This window comes from Salminus brasiliensis, chromosome 3 (genome assembly GCF_030463535.1).
Source record: "Salminus brasiliensis chromosome 3, fSalBra1.hap2, whole genome shotgun sequence".
Lineage (NCBI taxonomy): Eukaryota > Metazoa > Chordata > Actinopteri > Characiformes > Bryconidae > Salminus > Salminus brasiliensis.
This window is the reverse complement of record NC_132880.1, coordinates 2,175,474-2,194,283: the sequence shown is the minus strand read 5'-3', so window position 1 is coordinate 2,194,283 and position 18,810 is coordinate 2,175,474. Positions and strand designations below refer to the sequence as shown.

The following is an 18,810-nucleotide window of genomic DNA, read 5'->3' as shown; positions in this document are numbered from 1 at the left end:
TTTTATTAATAATTAATTAATAGTTCTGATCAGAGGAGGATGGGTCGGGTCCCCCTTGTGAGTCTTGTGAGGTTCCTCCCAAGGTTTCTTCCTCCAGCCCGGAGGGAGTTTCTTTGCCACTGTGGTCTTTGGCTGCTAACTGGGGGTCTTAGGTTTTCATGTCTTCTTAGATCATTGATTTCTCGTCTAACTGTCTTCTTACTAATTACTGATTTTGTAAACGTGCCATACAAATCAATTTGAGGTTTAGCACCATGGCAACTACCTCCTCAGCTGCTGTATGTTTAGCTAAATTAAATTAAATCAAATCAGGTTTATTGTCACGTCACATTACACAGGTAACTCAGCCTCATCAACACTGCAGGCCACCGGCTAGCTAGCTTTCTGGCTCTCAACTCAAACATCTCATTTGGATGTACGCCAACAACTCAAAATAGTTGAGTTTTGTGAGTTATTGGGTTAAAACACACATGGGATGATAATAATAACGCTAATAATGTTAACGATGATGATGGTGATGATGATGATGCCAGCTCAGTGAGGCCCGTCTCTTGTCTCACTGACGTATTTCTGTGTTTTTTTGAACGTATGTCATTCATAAACCAGATTATCTTCCTGGATAACTGCTCCAGCAGAGCCGGGCTGCCTGGGTTCATACGCACTGACTCACAATCGTCACTGAATAACGCAGTAAAGGCAGCGCTGCAGACGGCCGAGGCTATTTTGGTGTGTGGCTCAGTCCCTATCACACATTGACAGCTTGTGTGTGGAGTTTAGACTGAGAGGAGTATCTCTCTCTCTCTCTCTCTCTCTCTCTCTCTCTTTTTCCCTGTCTCTCTTACTTACCACCTACTTACTGCTCTTTCTCTTTTCTCAGAGATGGGAGAGGAGATTTTACACACACATATACACACACGTTTATATGGGCCCATTAGGAAGTGCAAAAAGTGCCGTAATCCATCTGTTAGCATCGTGGAATCTGCATGTGTAAATCACTCGCCGCCGTTTTATAGATGTAGGACGCCAGAATGCACTGAAAACGAACTTGATGTGAGTGTGTGATGGCTTCGGCTAGCGTTCAGCATAATGCTAACGAATAGGTATAGCCGGGCCATGCTAACGACCCGGTACTATGGCTGGACGAGGCTCTCAGGCGGGAGGTGCTAAGGCCTTGGGAGCAAAGTTGGATGACCTCATTAGCCGGGCCATGCTAACACTACTGTACTGTTGTTGGACGAGGCCAGCAGGCGGGAGGTGCTAACACCTTGAGAGCGAAGTTGGATGACCCTGTCAGCCGGGCCACGCTAACGACACAGTACTATGCTTGGACGAGGCCAGCGGTTGGGCAGTGCTAACACCTTGGGAGCAAAGTTGGATGACCCCGTCAGCCGGGCCATGCTAATGCCACTGTGCTATGGTTGGACGAGGCCAGCAGGTGCGAGGTCCGACAGGCCCGTTCAGCCAGGCCATGCTAGCGATGTTGAAGGCCGGTAGCCGACTCAAGTGTGCTAAGCTTTATTATGGAACAGTGCACAAAAGCGTACTTGTCACAATACTGATGATCAGCGCTGTTCTTCTACCTTAAAATTTATGCTTTTCAATGTTTCTTAGAAACTCTTTTTTTTACATAACGGAGGAGGGTAACGTGTAAGTACCGATTCAGCATGTTTAAATAATGGAAATCTTGTCCAGTAAGACTCTCACTCCAACATATAAATCTCATCTCCAGTTTCAGCCCAGTACTAATAAACCCCTCAGCTCTTCAGTGCAGCAGGCCTTGTTGAACTGTAAGGCACTGATGCCACTTTTCCTAAACTTAATAAGCTAAAGCATTATAATTACTGTAAGAGCTCTCCAGTGCTTAAGCAGCCTGAAAAAGCCCCTCCACAGCGGCCCCCCACAGCGGGCAGGGGTGACAGGGCTCCTCATCTGTACCCCTCATCTGTACTCACACGAAAGGGCCGGAAATGCAGAGCACTGAAGCAAAGCAAGCTCCAGCTGTGCAGCTGCTCCAGCCAGTCCACAGCTATCAGCGTCTGTGTGTGTGTGTGTGTGTGTGTGTGTGTGTGTGTGTGTGTGTGTGTGTCAGGAGAATGGTTTGACTGTGTGCTGTGTGAAAGTGTTGCTAAGCAGTTCATGTACTGTTCTAGGTGGATGCTGTGGCATTTAAGGTGGTTACCAGGGTGCTGCTGTTGGTTGGTTGCTATGGTATCTCTGCTGCTTGCTGTTTGGTTACTGTGGTATTGGAGGTAAATTAGCATATTGCTAGGTGGTTGTTATGACATATCTTGTGGTTGCTAGTTGGTTGCTATGGTATCCACTGGTTGCTATGTTGTTACTATGGTATTAGAGGTGATTGCTTGGTGGTCTTTATGATAACTCACATGGTTGCTAAGAATTGCTAGATGGTTGCTGGGGTATTCCGGGTGGTTGCTAGGGTTTTGCTAGTTGCTATGGTATCTCTTCTGGCTGTTGTGTGGGTACTATGCCATTGGAGGTGATTGCTAGGGTATGGCTACATGATACAGTATGTCGTACTGCTGCTAGGTGGTTACTATGGTATTTCAGGTGGTTGCTCAGGTATTACTAGATGCTTGCTACATTGTCTCTGCTGGTTGTTCTGTGGTTACCATGGTTTTGGAGGTGATTGCTAGAGAACTGGCAAGTGACTTTAATAATATCTCTAATGGCTTGTTTGGTGGTTGCTATGGTACACTACAGTACTGTAGGTGATTGCTGGGATATTGCTAGGTGGTTATTATGATATCCTTAATGGATGCTATGGGTTGCTAGATGGTTGCTGTGGTATCTCATGCGGATGCTATGGTACACTACAGTTCTGTAGGTGATTGCTGGGGTATTGCTAGGTGGTTATTATGATATCCTTAATGGATGCTATGGGTTGCTAGGTGGTTCCTGTGGTATCCCATGCGGATGCTATGGTACACTACAGTTCTGTAGGTGATTGCTGGGGTATTGCTAGGTGGTTATTATGATATCTCTCATGGATGCGATGGGTTGCTAGGTGGTTCCTGTGGTATCCCATGCGGATGCTATGGTACATTACAGTTCTGAAGGTGATTGCTGGGGTATTGCTAGGTGGTTATTGTGATATCTGTCATGGATGTGATGGGTTGCTAGGTGGTTCCTGTGGTATCCCATGTGGTTGCTATGGTAAAATGAGAAGGATGTACAAACCTTCCAGTCTTCATTCTGTAAATTGTCTTTCATTCTTGATGGCCAGAACTTTCTTATCATAATCCATCTCTCTCTCTCTCTCTCTCTCTCTCTCTCTCTCTCTCTCTCTCTCTCTTACTCTCTCTCTCTCTCTCTCTCTCTCTCTCTTACTCTCTCTCTCTCTCTCTCTCTCTCTCTCTCTCTCGCTCTCTCTCTCTCTCTCTGTACGACTCATGTAGAGCTTAATCAGACACTGTGTTTATTGACTGCCCCTGCTGGGCCTGGCATGCGCTATGATGATGATGTCACCCGTGTAAAAGAGCGTGGGTGAAGAGGCCATATGTTGTGGAAAAACAGCCGGAAAACAGCCATAATCCTCCAGCGATGAACATTCCTCAACATTCCTCAACATTCCTCATCACTTCCCAATCCAGAGACCCTGTCCTGCTCCCTCTCCTTTAGCATGGAATGTCACGGCCACTCTCTGGAGCTCTGCTCTTTTCCTACACTTTTCTTGCTCACCATCTAAGGGTCACAGACTGTCTGGCCGTCCGTTTTGGCAGAAGCCGAATCGCAGAGGAACGGTCTCCTGAGTGCCGCCCCAATTCCTAACCCTGATGTAATCTGGCCCAAGGATTGACACAGGGAATATGGTGCAACGGCTGGAGACATACGTGTATTCATCTCCCTAGAACTCTTTAGGGCTTTTTTTTGTTTCTGGTACGTTATCGACCCCCTTCTCGCCGGGCTGCTTTCTACAGTAGTTGCTGATGTAAAGAAGACAGCAGAGTACAAAAAGTGGACAAAAGTATTGGGACACCTGCTCATAAACACCTTGTTTATTCCAAAATCTCCAAAATAATAAAATATTTCATCCTGCTTTTGTTGGACTAACTGTCTCTACTAACTTTCTGCTAGATTTTGGTGGAACACTGCTGTGAGGATTTGACTGCATTCAGCGAGAAGACCATTGGTGAGGTAGGACCCCACCTCATCCTCCATAACTCTCAGCTCATCCCAAAAGTACTGAACGGAGCACCACCATCCATCCGTCCTTCCACTGCTCCACAGCTCAATGCTGGGGGGCTTTATACCCCTCCAGCCCAGTCCTGGCAGCATAGTGTGTGTGTGTGTGTGCATTTGCACATCTGTGCAAATAAGCAATTAGTACAACTTTCATTAGAAGAAGTGTCCACAAACATTTGGACATACAGTGTATTATCACATGGCCTCAATATATATTATCTTGTGGCCACGCCTTATTAAAAACCACCACGTCTCCACAGAATCCAGCTGTGGCTTGAGAATGAATGGATCATCGTCTCCAGGGAGAAAACACACACACACACACACACACACGGACACACACACACGCACACACACACACACACACACACACACACGGACTCACACACGCGCGCACACGCACGCGCGCACACGCAGACAGCAGCCTCTGTTTCGATTGGCTGCTTCCCCAGATCATAAAAGCAGCGGGAAGGTCCCCGGCCAATCAGGCGCGTTCGAGGGGAGCGCGAGGAGGCAGTGGACGCTTCATCCGCGAGCACGTAGCGCGCGCTGTCTTATTGCTGTAACGGCCGTAACGGAAAACAGACGCGTTAAAACGCCGCTAAAATAAGAGCGATTAACGTTAAAACGCGGGTTACTGCCGCCCGACGTACGACGCGGAGCCACCGGCGACCGGAGCGAGGCTAACCGGGAGGTGACGGTCACTTAGCCGGGCTAGCCGCGTCTCCGCTGTTCCGTTATTGTTTATCGGATGTCTGTAAGTTATCGACGCGGAATATCGCTGCCTTTCCGACGGTTTCTGGGGCTTTTCTGGACGAAAACCGCGACAAAATAACTGGCTAGCTAGCTACCTCAGTCGAGGGCGAACTGAAGCCATAAACGGGAGACTCCGCCGGTAACGGCACCGGTAACGTTAGCTAACGTCCGTCCAGCCGTGATGGTGTGGTTTCGCGTGCCGAGTAGCTAGCTAACTTAGCTCACTAGCTAGCTAGCACGCACCGCTAGCTCACCCCGTCCCTGTTTCCGTGCCTCGTGCTAGGATGGGACAGACTGGCACCGTGAAGCTCCGCGCTGCTCTCCGTGTGCTGCCTCCGGTCGACGCTACGGCAGCTGGCTGCGGATTTCTGGCCTGATCCCGAGCTCTCCCCGCCCCCAGTTTGGCCTTAAGACTGTCCCCGGAGCGGGCGCGGTAGAGCCGGAGGTGAACCCAGGCGAGCCGGGACCTGCAGAGCGGCGGAGATGGACGATACCGGGATTATCCGGCGCAGGAGGCTGCAGGTGAGATCCAGTCAAACGGACACGGGAGGAGGGAGGTGTTGGGGTGGGGTGGAGGATGGGGTGGAGGGCTTGTGTTGGGCCACACTGCAGTATGAGCTAGTGTTCAGCTAGCCAGCTACCCTTTTGTCACTGCAATGGCTATCTAGCTATCTAGCTCCTAGAACCAGGGTCTAGATCCAGACCTGCAGGGGAACCGTATGCTGTGTTAGATCGGCTCTGTTCCCTTTGCTTGGGATGATTTTGGTCCAAAACAAAGCCATACTGCTCCGAACCAAACAAACGAATGACTGAAGTGGAACTGAGGGATCTGCAGACGGGATATTGAGGAGGACCTGTTTCTCAAGTACTCTAGGTTCCCTACTAGAGAACTGCGTTGGAACCTCATACAACATCTATAATACAAGCATTTATACTACATCTGTAGGTTTGAGGTTTGAGTCTTGCCCAGGGGCTCCCACATGGTGTGGTAGCTCACTGGCTGGTAGCTAGTCCATGTTCTTCTCTGTTTGGGATCCTCTTGGTCTCCAGAAGCTCCAGGAGCAAACCAGAAGCTGAACCAACACAACATAAGGCTGGGCGATATGGGAAAAATGCTACATCACGATATTTAAAGACATTTCCCGGTACACAATACGTCAGTAGCTACAGATTCCTAAAAACTACTATTCAGATCTTCTATCTTCTATTCAACATCTGCTGCTCTTCATCTAATTAACCCAGTCTAAGCACTAATAATTAACCCAGTCTAAGCACTAATAATATCTTCGCTATGCTTAGAAAAGCATATTAACATAATTGATCACAATACGATAAAATATCGTCATATGGCCCAGCTCTACAGTTGGCCCAAACACTCCGTTCCCTGCCCGAAGAACTGTATATGTATATCTGTATATCTGCCAGCATTAGGGCTGGTTAGGTAGGCTCTGTTCTTCTCTGTTTGGTCTAAAGTGAGGCGTTAAAGCCCCAAAGTTAGAGAAGTGAGAGCCGATGAAGCGAATCAGAAGCTGGACCAGCACAGCAGACATTCGTTTAAGGACAACACTGGGACTGTGAGCTAAATATGAGTGATTGAGGTGGAACTGAGATGTTGTAGATAGCTGGATGTGTTATTGAAGCACTTCAGGATAGATTTCGTACAGCGTCTGATTGGAGTCGCTGTTGTATTCTTGCGATGTCCCGTCCAGGATTACCGACACTAATACATATAATAACAATATTGATATGACTCTGGTATTAATTCGTTCAAATTCAAAACCCAAGTACGGCATATTTGGTTGCAATTGGATACTGGAATCAGTATTGGGATAGAAATACACTATACGGACAAAAGTATTGGGACACCTGCTCATTCATTTAATCCATTAAAACATTAAAAATTGTACCCAAGGACCCAGAAGACTCTTAAGTAGTTACTACTCATCTTCAGGGATTTCCAGTGCGGGCCAATTCGCAAAGGCCACCGTTGCACTCTATCTGTCACATCACATTCGGTGCAGTGCTGTCAGTGGACAGGGCTAATGAGAGAAGACAAGGCATTAGAACATCACTTTTAAGCTCATTCAGTATCAAGAGAGTTAAAGGGAAGATGCCATGGCATTGTAATGTGTGGTAATAGTGTATGAATGGTGTGCTAATATGAACCTAATGGCCTGGACATGACACAGGCCTAGCCTCACGCAGTGTGATAGTGTCAGTAGGGGTTCTTCATGTAAGGCTTCTTTTCGGTCTGTGTTTGTTATTCATTAATTAAAGCCAACGAGATCAGTGAATCAGTAGAGGTGTTTATTGGAAGGCCCTTCTCCCCCCTGAGGAGCCGTGATGAGGTGAATCCCTGGAAATGATGCCAATTAAAGGTGTAGTGGATCAGTGTTGGAACCTTATTGGCCTTATTGAACAGGCCAAATATCTGTCAAATGCGACCCGTCCACAGTCGATACTGCTTCCTAGTCATGCTCCATTCAGAGACTCGTGCATGTATGTTGTCTACACTGGTCATAGTGAAATGGACCAGCATGAAGAATTTGCATTTGCAGGACTTTATAAAAGGAGCTGCCTTTATTGTTGGATGTGCTGCAGTGGTTTTCTACTGGAGGGAGAAGAATACCATCATATTGGCTGTTATTGTTATTGTTCTATTCAATAAATAGACAGTGTTTTACTATGTTACGTCACATATCAAATAAACACATCATCAGCATTCGGAAATTTACATATTAAAATCAGGATTGGAATACGCTATAGGGACAAAAGTATTGGCACACCTGCTCTTTCACTGTTTCTTCTTGTGATCAAGGGTATTAAAGAATTTATCCTGCTTTTGTTGGAGTAACTCTACTCTACTGTACAGAGAAGAAGCCTGTCTATTAGATTTTGGAGGAGCACTGCTGTGAGAAATTGATTGCATTCTGCGACAAGACCATTAGTAAGGTCAGGATATTGGATGTTCACCACCCCACCTCACCTCACCCCCAACTCTCCATCTCAGCATCCCAAAAGAATTGGATGGAGCACCAATCATCATTCCAGAGAACACCTGACGTTGTGCATGGGACCTAAAGGTTGGTGTTTATCTGGTGTTCTATTCTATTGGCGAACACTACAACTAAGTAAAGTAGCTGAATGCATTCATTAGAAGAGTGTCCACAAACATTTGGACATACAGCTTGCTGTAGGGCTACCTACGTGTGGTAGATACACAAGTGAGTATGTGTGTTTCAGATACGGGGAAAGAGCTGTCGTGTTGGCGCTTGAATAATACTCCTCTAACGGCTTATTCCGTCCCTTGGGTCTCTCCCTTCCATCTGATGCAGAATCTCTTTCTCTCTCACACACACACACACTCATATACACACACACACACACACACACAGTGTAGAGAAGAAGAGGCAGTTAACACCCCCTGCCAGGCTGCTCTGCTGCTACCATATGGTGCAACACCTAGTCTCTTGGGAGCAAATGTCAGAGGTCACTCTGGAGAGATTCTGGGGGGGAGGTGAGCTTCTCTCTTCTCCAGGTTAGTTAATGCGTTCTCCAGTCAGCCGTGCTGATGAGCTACCTCCCTGAAACACAAGCAATAGCACAATTACTCCCTAGCCAAGTGGGCAGTGTGGTATAAAAGGGCTATAACCATCATAGCTGGGAGAAATAATGTATATCATAAAATACAGCACGGTTCTCAAAAGCATCGTAATTGCCTTAAAACCCCCAATCGAGCCACAGCCGAGAGGCAGGTAAACACAGCCTTTATTCGTTTATACAGCAGTGTGGCTGTGTGTGTTAGCCACGTGCAAGCCGTACCCGAGGTCCTGATGGTGGGCCTTAATCTTTACGCTACCAGGCTAAGAGCTCTGTTACAAGCTCAGGTCATAAGTGCTCTAGCTTCCAAAAATGATCTTCAGAGAATTCAGGAGACCAGACTCTGAGGGCAACGTCCGATTGGGCGTCAGGCTGAAGATGCACAAGCGCTCTTAATGCAGACTAGCAACGTGCAGCTAGATACATTGACCCATCCTGCTCAATCAGTACCAGGCCCTGACATTTCTGCAGTGATGCTGCAATGTAAAGGCCGTAATGGAGCGAGTGGACGTGTGTCCTCACTATTAGTTTAATTGCTACAGGAGCCTCTCTGCCTCTCTGCTTCTTACTTGGACATCATTAAAGTCGTTGGCTTCAGAACTGTCGATCTGCATTGCTTGCAGTTCTTTTGGCCAAGCTGAAAGAGCGGGCGAGATATAGAGAGAGAGAGAAAGAGAGAGAGGCAGGACAGAGCGATAAGTCACCACTTGTTTGGATGGCAGTTGTGCCATGCTGGCAGAGAGAGCCCTGCTAGATAAACTGCGTGGCTGTCGGCCCCAGCATGGCTCGGCAAGCCTCTGCTCTCTAAATGATGGCTCTGCACCAGGCACCGGGCACCCGGCCCAGCTCATACCATTTTGCTAATGCTTTCACGTCTTTTCTGTCCATCCCGCCATCTCTGCACTTCTCAGGTGGGAGGTCCTGATGGGCATGACGTCGGAGCTGGCCATTTTGAGCTGGACGTTGCTTCACAGTCTGGTCAGCTTAGCATCACTGATAACAAGCTGTCATAGGCCCACAGTGAGGGTTAGGATGGAGGTCTTCCTCTCTCTCTCTCGCTCTCTCTCGCTCTCTCTCTGTCTCTCTTGCATTGTGTTTCTTTGGCATGTGCAATTTTGCCAAAGCAACCTGCATTGCCAGGCAGCCAACAAGGAAAGACATAGCCGGATCTCCAGCTATGTTGCACCAGCTAACAGACTCCTGTGCTGGTCAGCATCGCTTAAGAGTGAGCGCATCAGACCGCTGAGCCACTCGGGAGCTCGAACCCGAGTCCTGTAGTTTGTAATGGCAAAACATCGGATTGGTGCTGGTAACTGAAGGTGGTGATCTAGGCGACCTGTGACTGTTCGACCTAGGCCTTCAGTTCAGGCCACAAATGTCAAAACCCAACCCAACCCAACTAGCACCATAATGCAAAGGTTTGCTAGCCATACTATGAGATTCTAGGTGTCTGTTAGCGAAAAGCTTGGGTTTTGCCTGTACAGAGCTGCTGCTGCTGCTGCTGCTGCTGTTTGTCTTGGAGAAGAGAGTCCGAACACTTTTGTTTTCCGTCCCTCAGCGGCTGTGTTTAGCTTAACGTCCGTGGAGTAGCAATAAGAGGCTCACAGCACACTTTTTTGGTCCACCCTGGCTTTCCACTGTATGATTTGTACTAAGAGAAAAATGTCAGCCTTCTCAACAGAGCTCTGAAGTGCAAATAGTGATCCATTTCGGTCACAGGCACGGAAAACATTAGGCCTTCTTCTCTAAGTGCTTAGAATGCCCTGATGGTTCTCCTCTTGCTGTAGTTTGGGAAGAGACTGTAGGACTGTAGGAAAGGGGAGAACTTTGGCTTTCAGCTGGAAGACCAGATATAAGACTGAGAGATAAGACTGAGGACAGGCTGGAGGTGAGGTAGTGAAGTGAAAATGAATAGGACTTCTATTGTCTATTGTTTTACTATTGTTCTACTGTCATTTCAGAAATTTCAGTTGTTCCTCTTCATGGATGGTGGCAAAAGAAGCCATACAGAAATAGCGCAGCAGAGGAGATGAGGGACATTGTTCAGAGCTGGAAGATCTGTAGAGGATTCTCTCCATTTGTATCTCTATCTCTGTCTCTGTCCTGTCTCTCGTTATTCTCTCTGTGCCTTTCTCCTCTCTGTCTTCTCTTTGTCTCCCTCGCAGTCTCACTGAGGTTCAGTCCCAGGTAGTAGTGGTCTTTAACCCTTGTCAGTCCTCCCCCGCAGGCTAAGGAGCAGGATGTTTACGGCAGGAGACAGGATTATCAGGCTCTTATCGGTGCTCTGCTGAGTGCTCCTGCAGGTCATGTGACTGCCCTCTCCATCTAAAACCATTACAGTGTGGTCACCAGAGGCTCTATAGACATGCCTGTCGTCTGTGGTCTGCGAATGAGATGTCTTACTGTAGATCCATCCATTATATTCCTTTTCCAGAATCTAGTTGGGAACAGCTCCTCAGTCAGCTCCAGGCAGTCAGGTTTACTTTCAATAAGACGTCAGCCCAGAGTTCGCTAAACGTTAACCCAGGCTGTCTCTTCCTGATCACACGTCACATGCGCACACTTTTCACGTGGAAATGTGTTCACACACAGCTCTCAGCACACAGAAAGCCAAACCCAACAGCCTGCTCTGTTAGAAAAGTAAACTGGACACTGAAGGGTCTGTGTGTGCAAGCTTGACTGCTCTCTGATCAGCGAGCAGCTGGGCCGCCTCATTTAGCTCCATCTGGACTCACACTGATTTGTTTTCTGGACTTTTCTGTCGTTAGTTTCCGGGGTGCTTTCAGAGCAGAGGGAATAGAGGAGGGTTTGGGGAAGGAGGGGGAGGTTTGGGGAGGGTTGGGGAAGGAGGGGGACACGTAGTGGAGCTATAATTAAATGTCTTGGAGATTGTGAGTCACAGCGGGCTGCACAGCAGACAGGGTGTGCGTCATTTCTGTCATCATGAAAAGAAAAAGAGAAGATTAGCTGTTGTTTTTTCTACACACAGGGTTTATTGGGTCACACAAGCCTTTTTTTAACATGCTTTAGAGTAAATGAAATTTGGGGAATTAAAACGTAATTTAATTTGAATAAGGGCCTGCTTTATTTTAGTTAAGGAAGAAAGCTTGCTGCAGTTTTATGTGAAATAGCTCACACTCACATTTTACAGAATTGTTGCCTTGTTTACTGAGATCCCAACAAACACTAAAACACACCACCCCAGACGTCCTGGTCTTTGTCTAGACGTCCTGTGGCAAACTTACGAGTTTCTTCCTTGCTCACCTCCCATTGAGATCAGGCTTGTTTGGTGTCCTGATGGTAGATGCTGTACTTTTACATCACCTCTGGTACAAGATCTACCTGTAGATCCTGTGATGACGTTTAAGGACTGTTGGACACTTCTTTGCTCATCTTGTGGTCTGCTCTTGGACTTGCTCTGAACTTGCTAGGACAGTCTGACCTGGCCATGTTGATTTTAAATGTTCTTCGCTATTAAGATGAATCAGTCAATGTTTTTGGGGCCAGTACCCCTCATTACCCCTCCTCCTCGCTCTCAGCTGTCCTCCATTACAAGCACAAGCCTCCAACCGTACAGTTTAGCTCTGGACTATTGCTGAAAAATGGCAGAAACAGCAAAGCTGTGGCAATTAAAATAGGATTTATTGATATTTAGTGAAAATTATTCTAGTCTTGGGCCTCTTCGCTCGCCCCTCCTCCCTGCGCTGCTCTTGAGTAAACAGAGCCGGCTGCTGAAGGAGACGTGTGTGTGGGTTTTAGCTGTTTTTCTGGGCTGGATTGGTTGCTGAGAGTTGATGACAGGTTGAGGGCACTGTGCTTTTTAGGTAGGGTAGGCCCTGCTGTTTGCTATGATATGTGTGCCATGTGTGTATGTTACTTGGATCCTGAGTTATGGAGCCTAAATGACCTAATTATCTGATACCCGATCCAGCTAATTTTGTTAGTGCCAGGGCTGATATCTGATCGGTGCATCCCTAATTTAAAACACTGTTGAAGTCCAGTATCCCTTATGAATCTGCAGTGTGTGTCGCATTTAAAGCCTAGCAGTCATAATTATACAGTGGTTTTAATCCAGTATGAATCTGCGGTGTGTGTAGGTACAGATTACAGTTTGGTAAGGTGAAATGTTTGACTAATCCTGATGCTGATTTGAGGTCATATCGTCCAGCACTACACGTATATAATGGAATCTTTATGGAAAATGGGAAAGCGTAGTAGTAGCTGTCCGTGGTGCTGAAGCATAATGCCGAAGGAGATCATTCACAGCTTGGTGACAAACGGGCCTGTTTTAGATGGATCACCAGATCACAGCAGACTGTAATTTTTCTTTTGCAGCTTTCAGAGCCACTGAATAGAATAAATAAAAGGATAATTAATGATCCACTTTTGATTTCAGAGCCAAGACCAGGTCACCTGGGTCATATCTGCCTTCTGCTGTAAAATGAAAATGCTTGTAGGCTGCAGGGTTATGATAAACGTCTGATTGTCTGGACTGATATTGGTTTTATGATTAATTTTATGTGCTATGATTAACAGACATGGCACAATGGATTACCAGCCCTTTCAGCAGTTTGTCAGATTGCTTATAGAGCATTCAACATTTGATTGATTGGAACATTTGATTGGCCAGCATGCTCACAGTGCACTCAACTGAGATTTCCTCTAAAGCAGTCCGTAACTGGGGTGCTGGGTTCATTACGTAGAGGTGTTTCAACCATATTCACTGGTACAAGCCTCAGTGAGTCTTAGTGTGTGTAGTACTCTTGCATCACTCTTAAAGGCATGGGTATGAGGGGATATTAGGCTTTCAGTCCAGTAGATAAGAAGATGTTGTCAGGAACGCCTTGACTGTTGTGAGCTTCCAGTCCAATGACCTTCTCCAGTCACCCGTACAATTGGCTACAGGTGCTAATTCTTTAGTGTTTATCTGAAGCCTGGGGTCTAACGGTTTCCAATACGTGTATGTGAACACCCACTGACCCTGCAGGGAAGGCATTGACCAAAGAGGATCATCCTGACACAGATGCACATATAGGCAGACATTGGGCCACGGAGGCCTAACAGCTGTGCCTGGCAATCGATGCTAATGATATTCTGACAGAGTCCCCTTTGAATTGACTGTATCCGAGGTGAGAGAGAGAGAGAGAGAGAGAGAGAGATATGAGCTTTAACTCTAATGTTATGATCTGATGATTTACTGTAATGTCATTGTTATTGTTATTGTATATTAAAAGTAATAAAGTTTGTGGACACCCTTCTAAAGAATGCATTCAGCTACTTTAAGCTGCACCCATTGCTGACACAGATGTGCAAATGCGCACACACACACACACACACACTCACAGCTTGTGTAGTTCCTGTAGAGATTGGCACCATGCCTAATGCCAGGTGTGGGCTAGAGGGGTATAAAGCCCCCCAGCTACTACTGCAACTACTGTGTTCTCTGGAATAATGGTGGTGCTCCATCCAATGCTGTTGGGATGAGTTGGGGACAACATCCTGACCTCACTCGCTGAATGCAATCAAATCCTCACAGCAATGCTCCTCCAAAATCTAGTAGAAAGCCTTCTTCCCTGGACAGTAGAGACAGTTACTCCAACAGAAGCAGGATCAGCTCTTTTTTGATTTCAGAAGAAGCAATGAATGAGCAAGTGTCCCAATACTTTTGTTCATATATAGGATATAAGCATCACATTTAAATTACAGGCTTATGAGACATTATTATGAGTTCTCTTTCGCTCGCTCTCTCTCTGTCTGTCTATATGTGTGTGTGTGTGTGTGTGTGTGTGTGTGTGTGTTTATGGGAGTAACTGGCAGACTGAACTGCTGCTTGCTTCATTTTCCACATTGATCTCACAGTGATTCTGTCTGATAGGACGATAGGATGAACCATTACAGATGGTTTTAAGCTACGTTTTCTATCTCAGGATCGGCTAAATTATCATCTGATCTCCAGTTACACATTTGGGGCCCTATCTTACACCCTGCGCATGGCACAACGCAATGCTCATTGTTATCTTCCCCCCCCCCCCCCCCCCCCCCGCCAACAGTCTAGTTTCCTGCCTTCCGTCTGCGTCGTATAAACAGCAACGATGGGCGTGGGTGTGGTGGTCTCGAAATGAGGTGTGTTCAGGTTGATTTCTGCCATATTTCTCTCTTGGCAACGGAAAATGCAGGTGCACCACTGACTGAAAACAGCCCAGACAGACGTCAACAGTCAGACCTTCGTTGCTATCTTGGCAGTGAATTGTCAACACAGACACTTGGCCAAAAGTCAGACCGCATCTGTCTCTTACAGGGAATAACAAGCGACACGCTGATTGGTTTATTACACGTTACGCCCAAAACACTTAATTAACATTTAATGTTAATGTTAACGGTTGGCTTTCCTGTCGTTGTGATAGCAAATGATCGCTAAAATAGAGCTCTTGGACTTACAATGGGCCAGTACCGATACATAGCCGGCCGATCCCTCCATCTCTACACTCGATGCTGTAGACTTAATCAGCACGTCACCCTACCACGGCCATGAAACTTGTCAGTTGCTTTTGGATTGTATTTTAGATGCTTTTTGATGCGTCAGGTTTAAAAAAAAAAAAAAAACACTCCTGTAACGCAGTGTGACGGAGGCTGAACAATAGAGAGCCCAGACAATGCGGCACTGATGGTACTTGGCGCTGCTGATTTGTTTATCAGGGCAGAGAATGGAGGAATAATGGGGTCTTAGTATTCCGTCTCACAGCTAGACACAAAGACAGAGATAAACACACACAGAGAGAGAGAGAGAGAGAGAGATGGAGGGAAAGAGAGAGAGATGGAGGGAGACCGCAGGCAAAAGAATGGACTGGGCTCTCTGTCCGTTCCACCTTAAACCATCTCGCAGCATCACAGTTCTGTCTTTCAGCCGACTGAAATGGATGGAAATGGTGATGTGATGTACTGTATTTGGATCACGTGGAAATGTTGTTCACATCTGAATCAGTTCAGTTCAGTGCGTCATTTTTTCCACCCTCTCTCTCTCTCTCTCTCTCTCTCTCTCTCGCTCTCTCGCTCTGTCTCTCTCTCTTTTTCGCTCGGTCTGTCCTAAGGGAGCTTGTTTAGTGTTCTTCTAGAATGATGAGTCTAGTTTGGAGCCCCAGGGAACAAGGAGTGGCCGTAATCTTCAGAGACGGAGGCAGAGCGAGGACTACAAAGCACTGGCACAAATTCCCTCTCTCTCTCTCTCTCACTCTCGCTCGCTCGCTCGCTCACACAGCCTCACACACACTCAGTTACGGGTCCAATAAAACATGGCTGTGTTTTGTTTCCTTCATCTTCGCGAAGGGTGGACATCAAGGTGGACAGATGGAGGTTTAAATCTATCACCACAACTCTAAATCTGTCGTGTGTTCTGATCTGAGACATCCTGAGACATGTCCAACCTCCCCGTGTCTCCGCTCCCTGTCCTCTGCTTTATTCCCCTCCACCACACGAGCGCTCACTAGCTCACGGCTCTTTGAGGACATGACTAGGTCGGGATGCACCTGGACAAACTTAAAAAGGGGCTACGTAAAGTGTCTGGAAGGTTCTCATCATCATTCCCCGGCCTTACAGCTCTTCTTTACCCTCTGCATTGCTGCCCGTCATATAAGCTACGAACAAGATGAGTCTGTAACCATGACGACGGTGCTCTGATTGGTCAGCCTGGTTTTAACGATCTGTCGCTTTCGGCGTTTTTTTCCCTTCACCGTTTGAGGGGCGTATATGTATGCGAATGTGCTGCTTGCGATTTGGGTTTCTATGGCTGGCGTGTGTATGTATTAGCATTAGCCTCCACTCGGTTCTGAATGGGTGCATCCATCGTTTCCCACATGACAGCTTGAAGAACGTGGTTCTGTGTGAAGTCTGTGTGTTTTAACTGCCTACCTGATCTTCCTTTTCTCTCTCTTTTCTCTCCTCTGCTCCCTCGTCTGCTGACGCTTACGGCCAGAAGGATCTCCCACTGCCTCGTAAAAACAGCAGGTGAGTTCCCTGCCCTGTCACTGTGTTCATGTGCTCTGTGCTCGTTAAAATAAAAAGTTCTTCAAAGGGTTCTTTGAGGGATGCCATAGGAGGTTTTACCCCTCCAGCAGAGGCTCGCTGCTGGGCCCGGTGACCTTAGGGTTGCTCGCAGCTTCTCCAGAGCATCCCCTTCTATCGGGCAGTGTATTTCAGTGGAGATTATACAAGCTGTGCCATTACGAATGGTGTCTGGGTACGTCTGGACCTGTGGATATTTTCCATCTACCTGCTCAGCTACAGATCCGAGCCCAGCCCAGCCCAGCCCAGCGTTATCCTCCTTAGAGCTGCTGGAAACGGACTGCAGTGAGTGAGTGAGTGACTGGGCTTAGAAAGCAGTTGGTGTCGTGGTGCTGCTGGATGTTTGGGCTGTGATGTGTCTAATCCCGTAAGCAGGAGCAGCAGGGCTTAAGAGGTGTTAGGGGCCGATAACAAGCATATTCTGAATGGATTCTGTGGGTGTGAAGCAGACGTGCTCGCAGACGGCGTCCAGGTCTGGGTGAGCGGGCGGCTCTGTCCACGGTGCTGAAACGCACTGACAAGTGAAGAGCATGAATACTGAATATACTGTTTACTGAGTGCAGCTCTCTCTCTCTCTCTCTCTCTCTCTCTCTCTCTCTCTCTCTCTCTCTCTCTCTCTCTTACGAAAGCACCCCTCCTCCACCCGCTGCCGAAGTGCTCATACATTGCCCTTGAGAATATTCCCAGAATTCCCCACTCTTTTATTTTTCAGTCTGGGCTGTCAGACAGTCAGCCTAACCTTTCCCACCTCCCTCATATTTACATCTCTCTCTCGCTCTCTCTCTTTTTCCCTCTTTCTCTCTCTTTCTCGCTCTCTCTCTCTCTCTCACACACACACACACACACACACACACAGTCGACATGTACGGTCACACACACTGTTCGGTGCTGTGTGTGCGGTCGGAGCTGGAGGTCTGGTGACAGGGCAGTTAATAGGCAGTGTGTTAATATTTGACTGTGAGCTGTTGGAGATCAGAACCATGGAGAGCAGCGTGTTCCGACGGACCAAGAGGTAGAGTTTATCTTCTGGATCTGCCTACGTCTAACTCTCTCTCTCTCTCCCTCTCTCTCTCTCTCTCTCTCTCACTCTCTCGCTCTCTTTCTCGACTTGTTTTGTTTTGTTACAGAGTCGGCCAGTGTGTTAGCACATATGGTCGTCTGTGTGTGTGTGTGTGTGTGAGTGTGTGTGACCTCTGTGACGCCTCTGTAGTGGGTTGAGTAAACGCTGTTTGTAGCACATTTCTGTTTGAATGAGGCGTTTGTGCTGGAATGAAGCCGAGTAACCTCAGGACTTAGGAAGGACTTCGGCGGACAGCATTTAGAGTTTAGATACAGTCATGTGCAAAAGTTTAGACACCCTCGGTCAGACGACAGGTGCTGCTGAGGTTCTAAGTGCAGATAAGAGAACAAATCCTCTACAGGACACTTAAAATATGCAATTTTCTGCTCGTTGTAGAGCACAGCTTCTGTGTATCTGCTGCACTGAACACACTGGCCTACTGTGAAACTTCTGAAACCTGTCTAATAGTGATTGTCTTGTTTTTTATATCTAAATTGTACATTATTATTATTATTATATTATAATTATATTCATAATTTATATTCCTTCATATTAGTTTATTCAAACATGTTGCTTTGTGAAAGAACTGTGGGTAAAGTGTTCTTTCACAATACTTAGTATTGGGTATTGCCTTTTAAGGTTCCCGATCCTCAGGTTTGCTGTTGCAGAGCGCAATCTGGCGTCCGCTAGGCACCTTTAATAGACATGATCCTCAGCTGCTGGAGACGAAGCTCTCATTTTTTAAAATCTACGCTTGTTTTATTTCTGTGAGTAAAACAAGGCAGCACAGCTTCAGATCTGATTGGTTTGGGCCGTTAGACAGCATTAACAGACTTGGATTGGGGTAAAAAGATTGGGACATCCCTAATATTTAATGATATTTCATACTATGAGCAGTGTGTAAATGATAAAGTAAAGCCAGAAGATTGTCATTCAGTGTTGCATCTAATTAGACACGCCTAGTGAAGCTTATTGCACTGAAATGTGGCGCTCCGTGAGTTTAAGCACTGGCGATACGTCACACTGCCTGCCTCTGATTATACTGTGGTTTATTGGGGAGCAAGGCTGTTAATGCAGCGTGTTGTTCCAGAATGTTCTGGATGCACTGTTTCTTTAAGAGCTACGCAGGCATC

At 46.9% G+C, this 18,810-nt stretch overlaps 1 protein-coding gene across 3 annotated transcripts in view; it reads left to right on the top strand.

Moving 5' to 3' along the window:
• Window positions 1-5,345: 5,345 nt before the first annotated feature.
• The window catches only part of mast1b (microtubule associated serine/threonine kinase 1b), a 41,661-nt gene continuing 28,196 nt past the window's right edge, over window positions 5,346-18,810 (top strand). For 2 of the 3 annotated variants that reach the window (XM_072675144.1, XM_072675142.1), the window contains exons 1-2: window positions 5,346-5,481; window positions 16,529-16,560. In XM_072675144.1, coding sequence (XP_072531245.1) covers window positions 5,443-5,481; window positions 16,529-16,560 — 71 coding nt within the window. In that variant the 5' untranslated portion in view covers window positions 5,346-5,442. The remainder of the gene's footprint in view (window positions 5,482-16,528; window positions 16,561-18,810) is intronic. The other variant, XM_072675143.1, reaches the window with a different exon arrangement.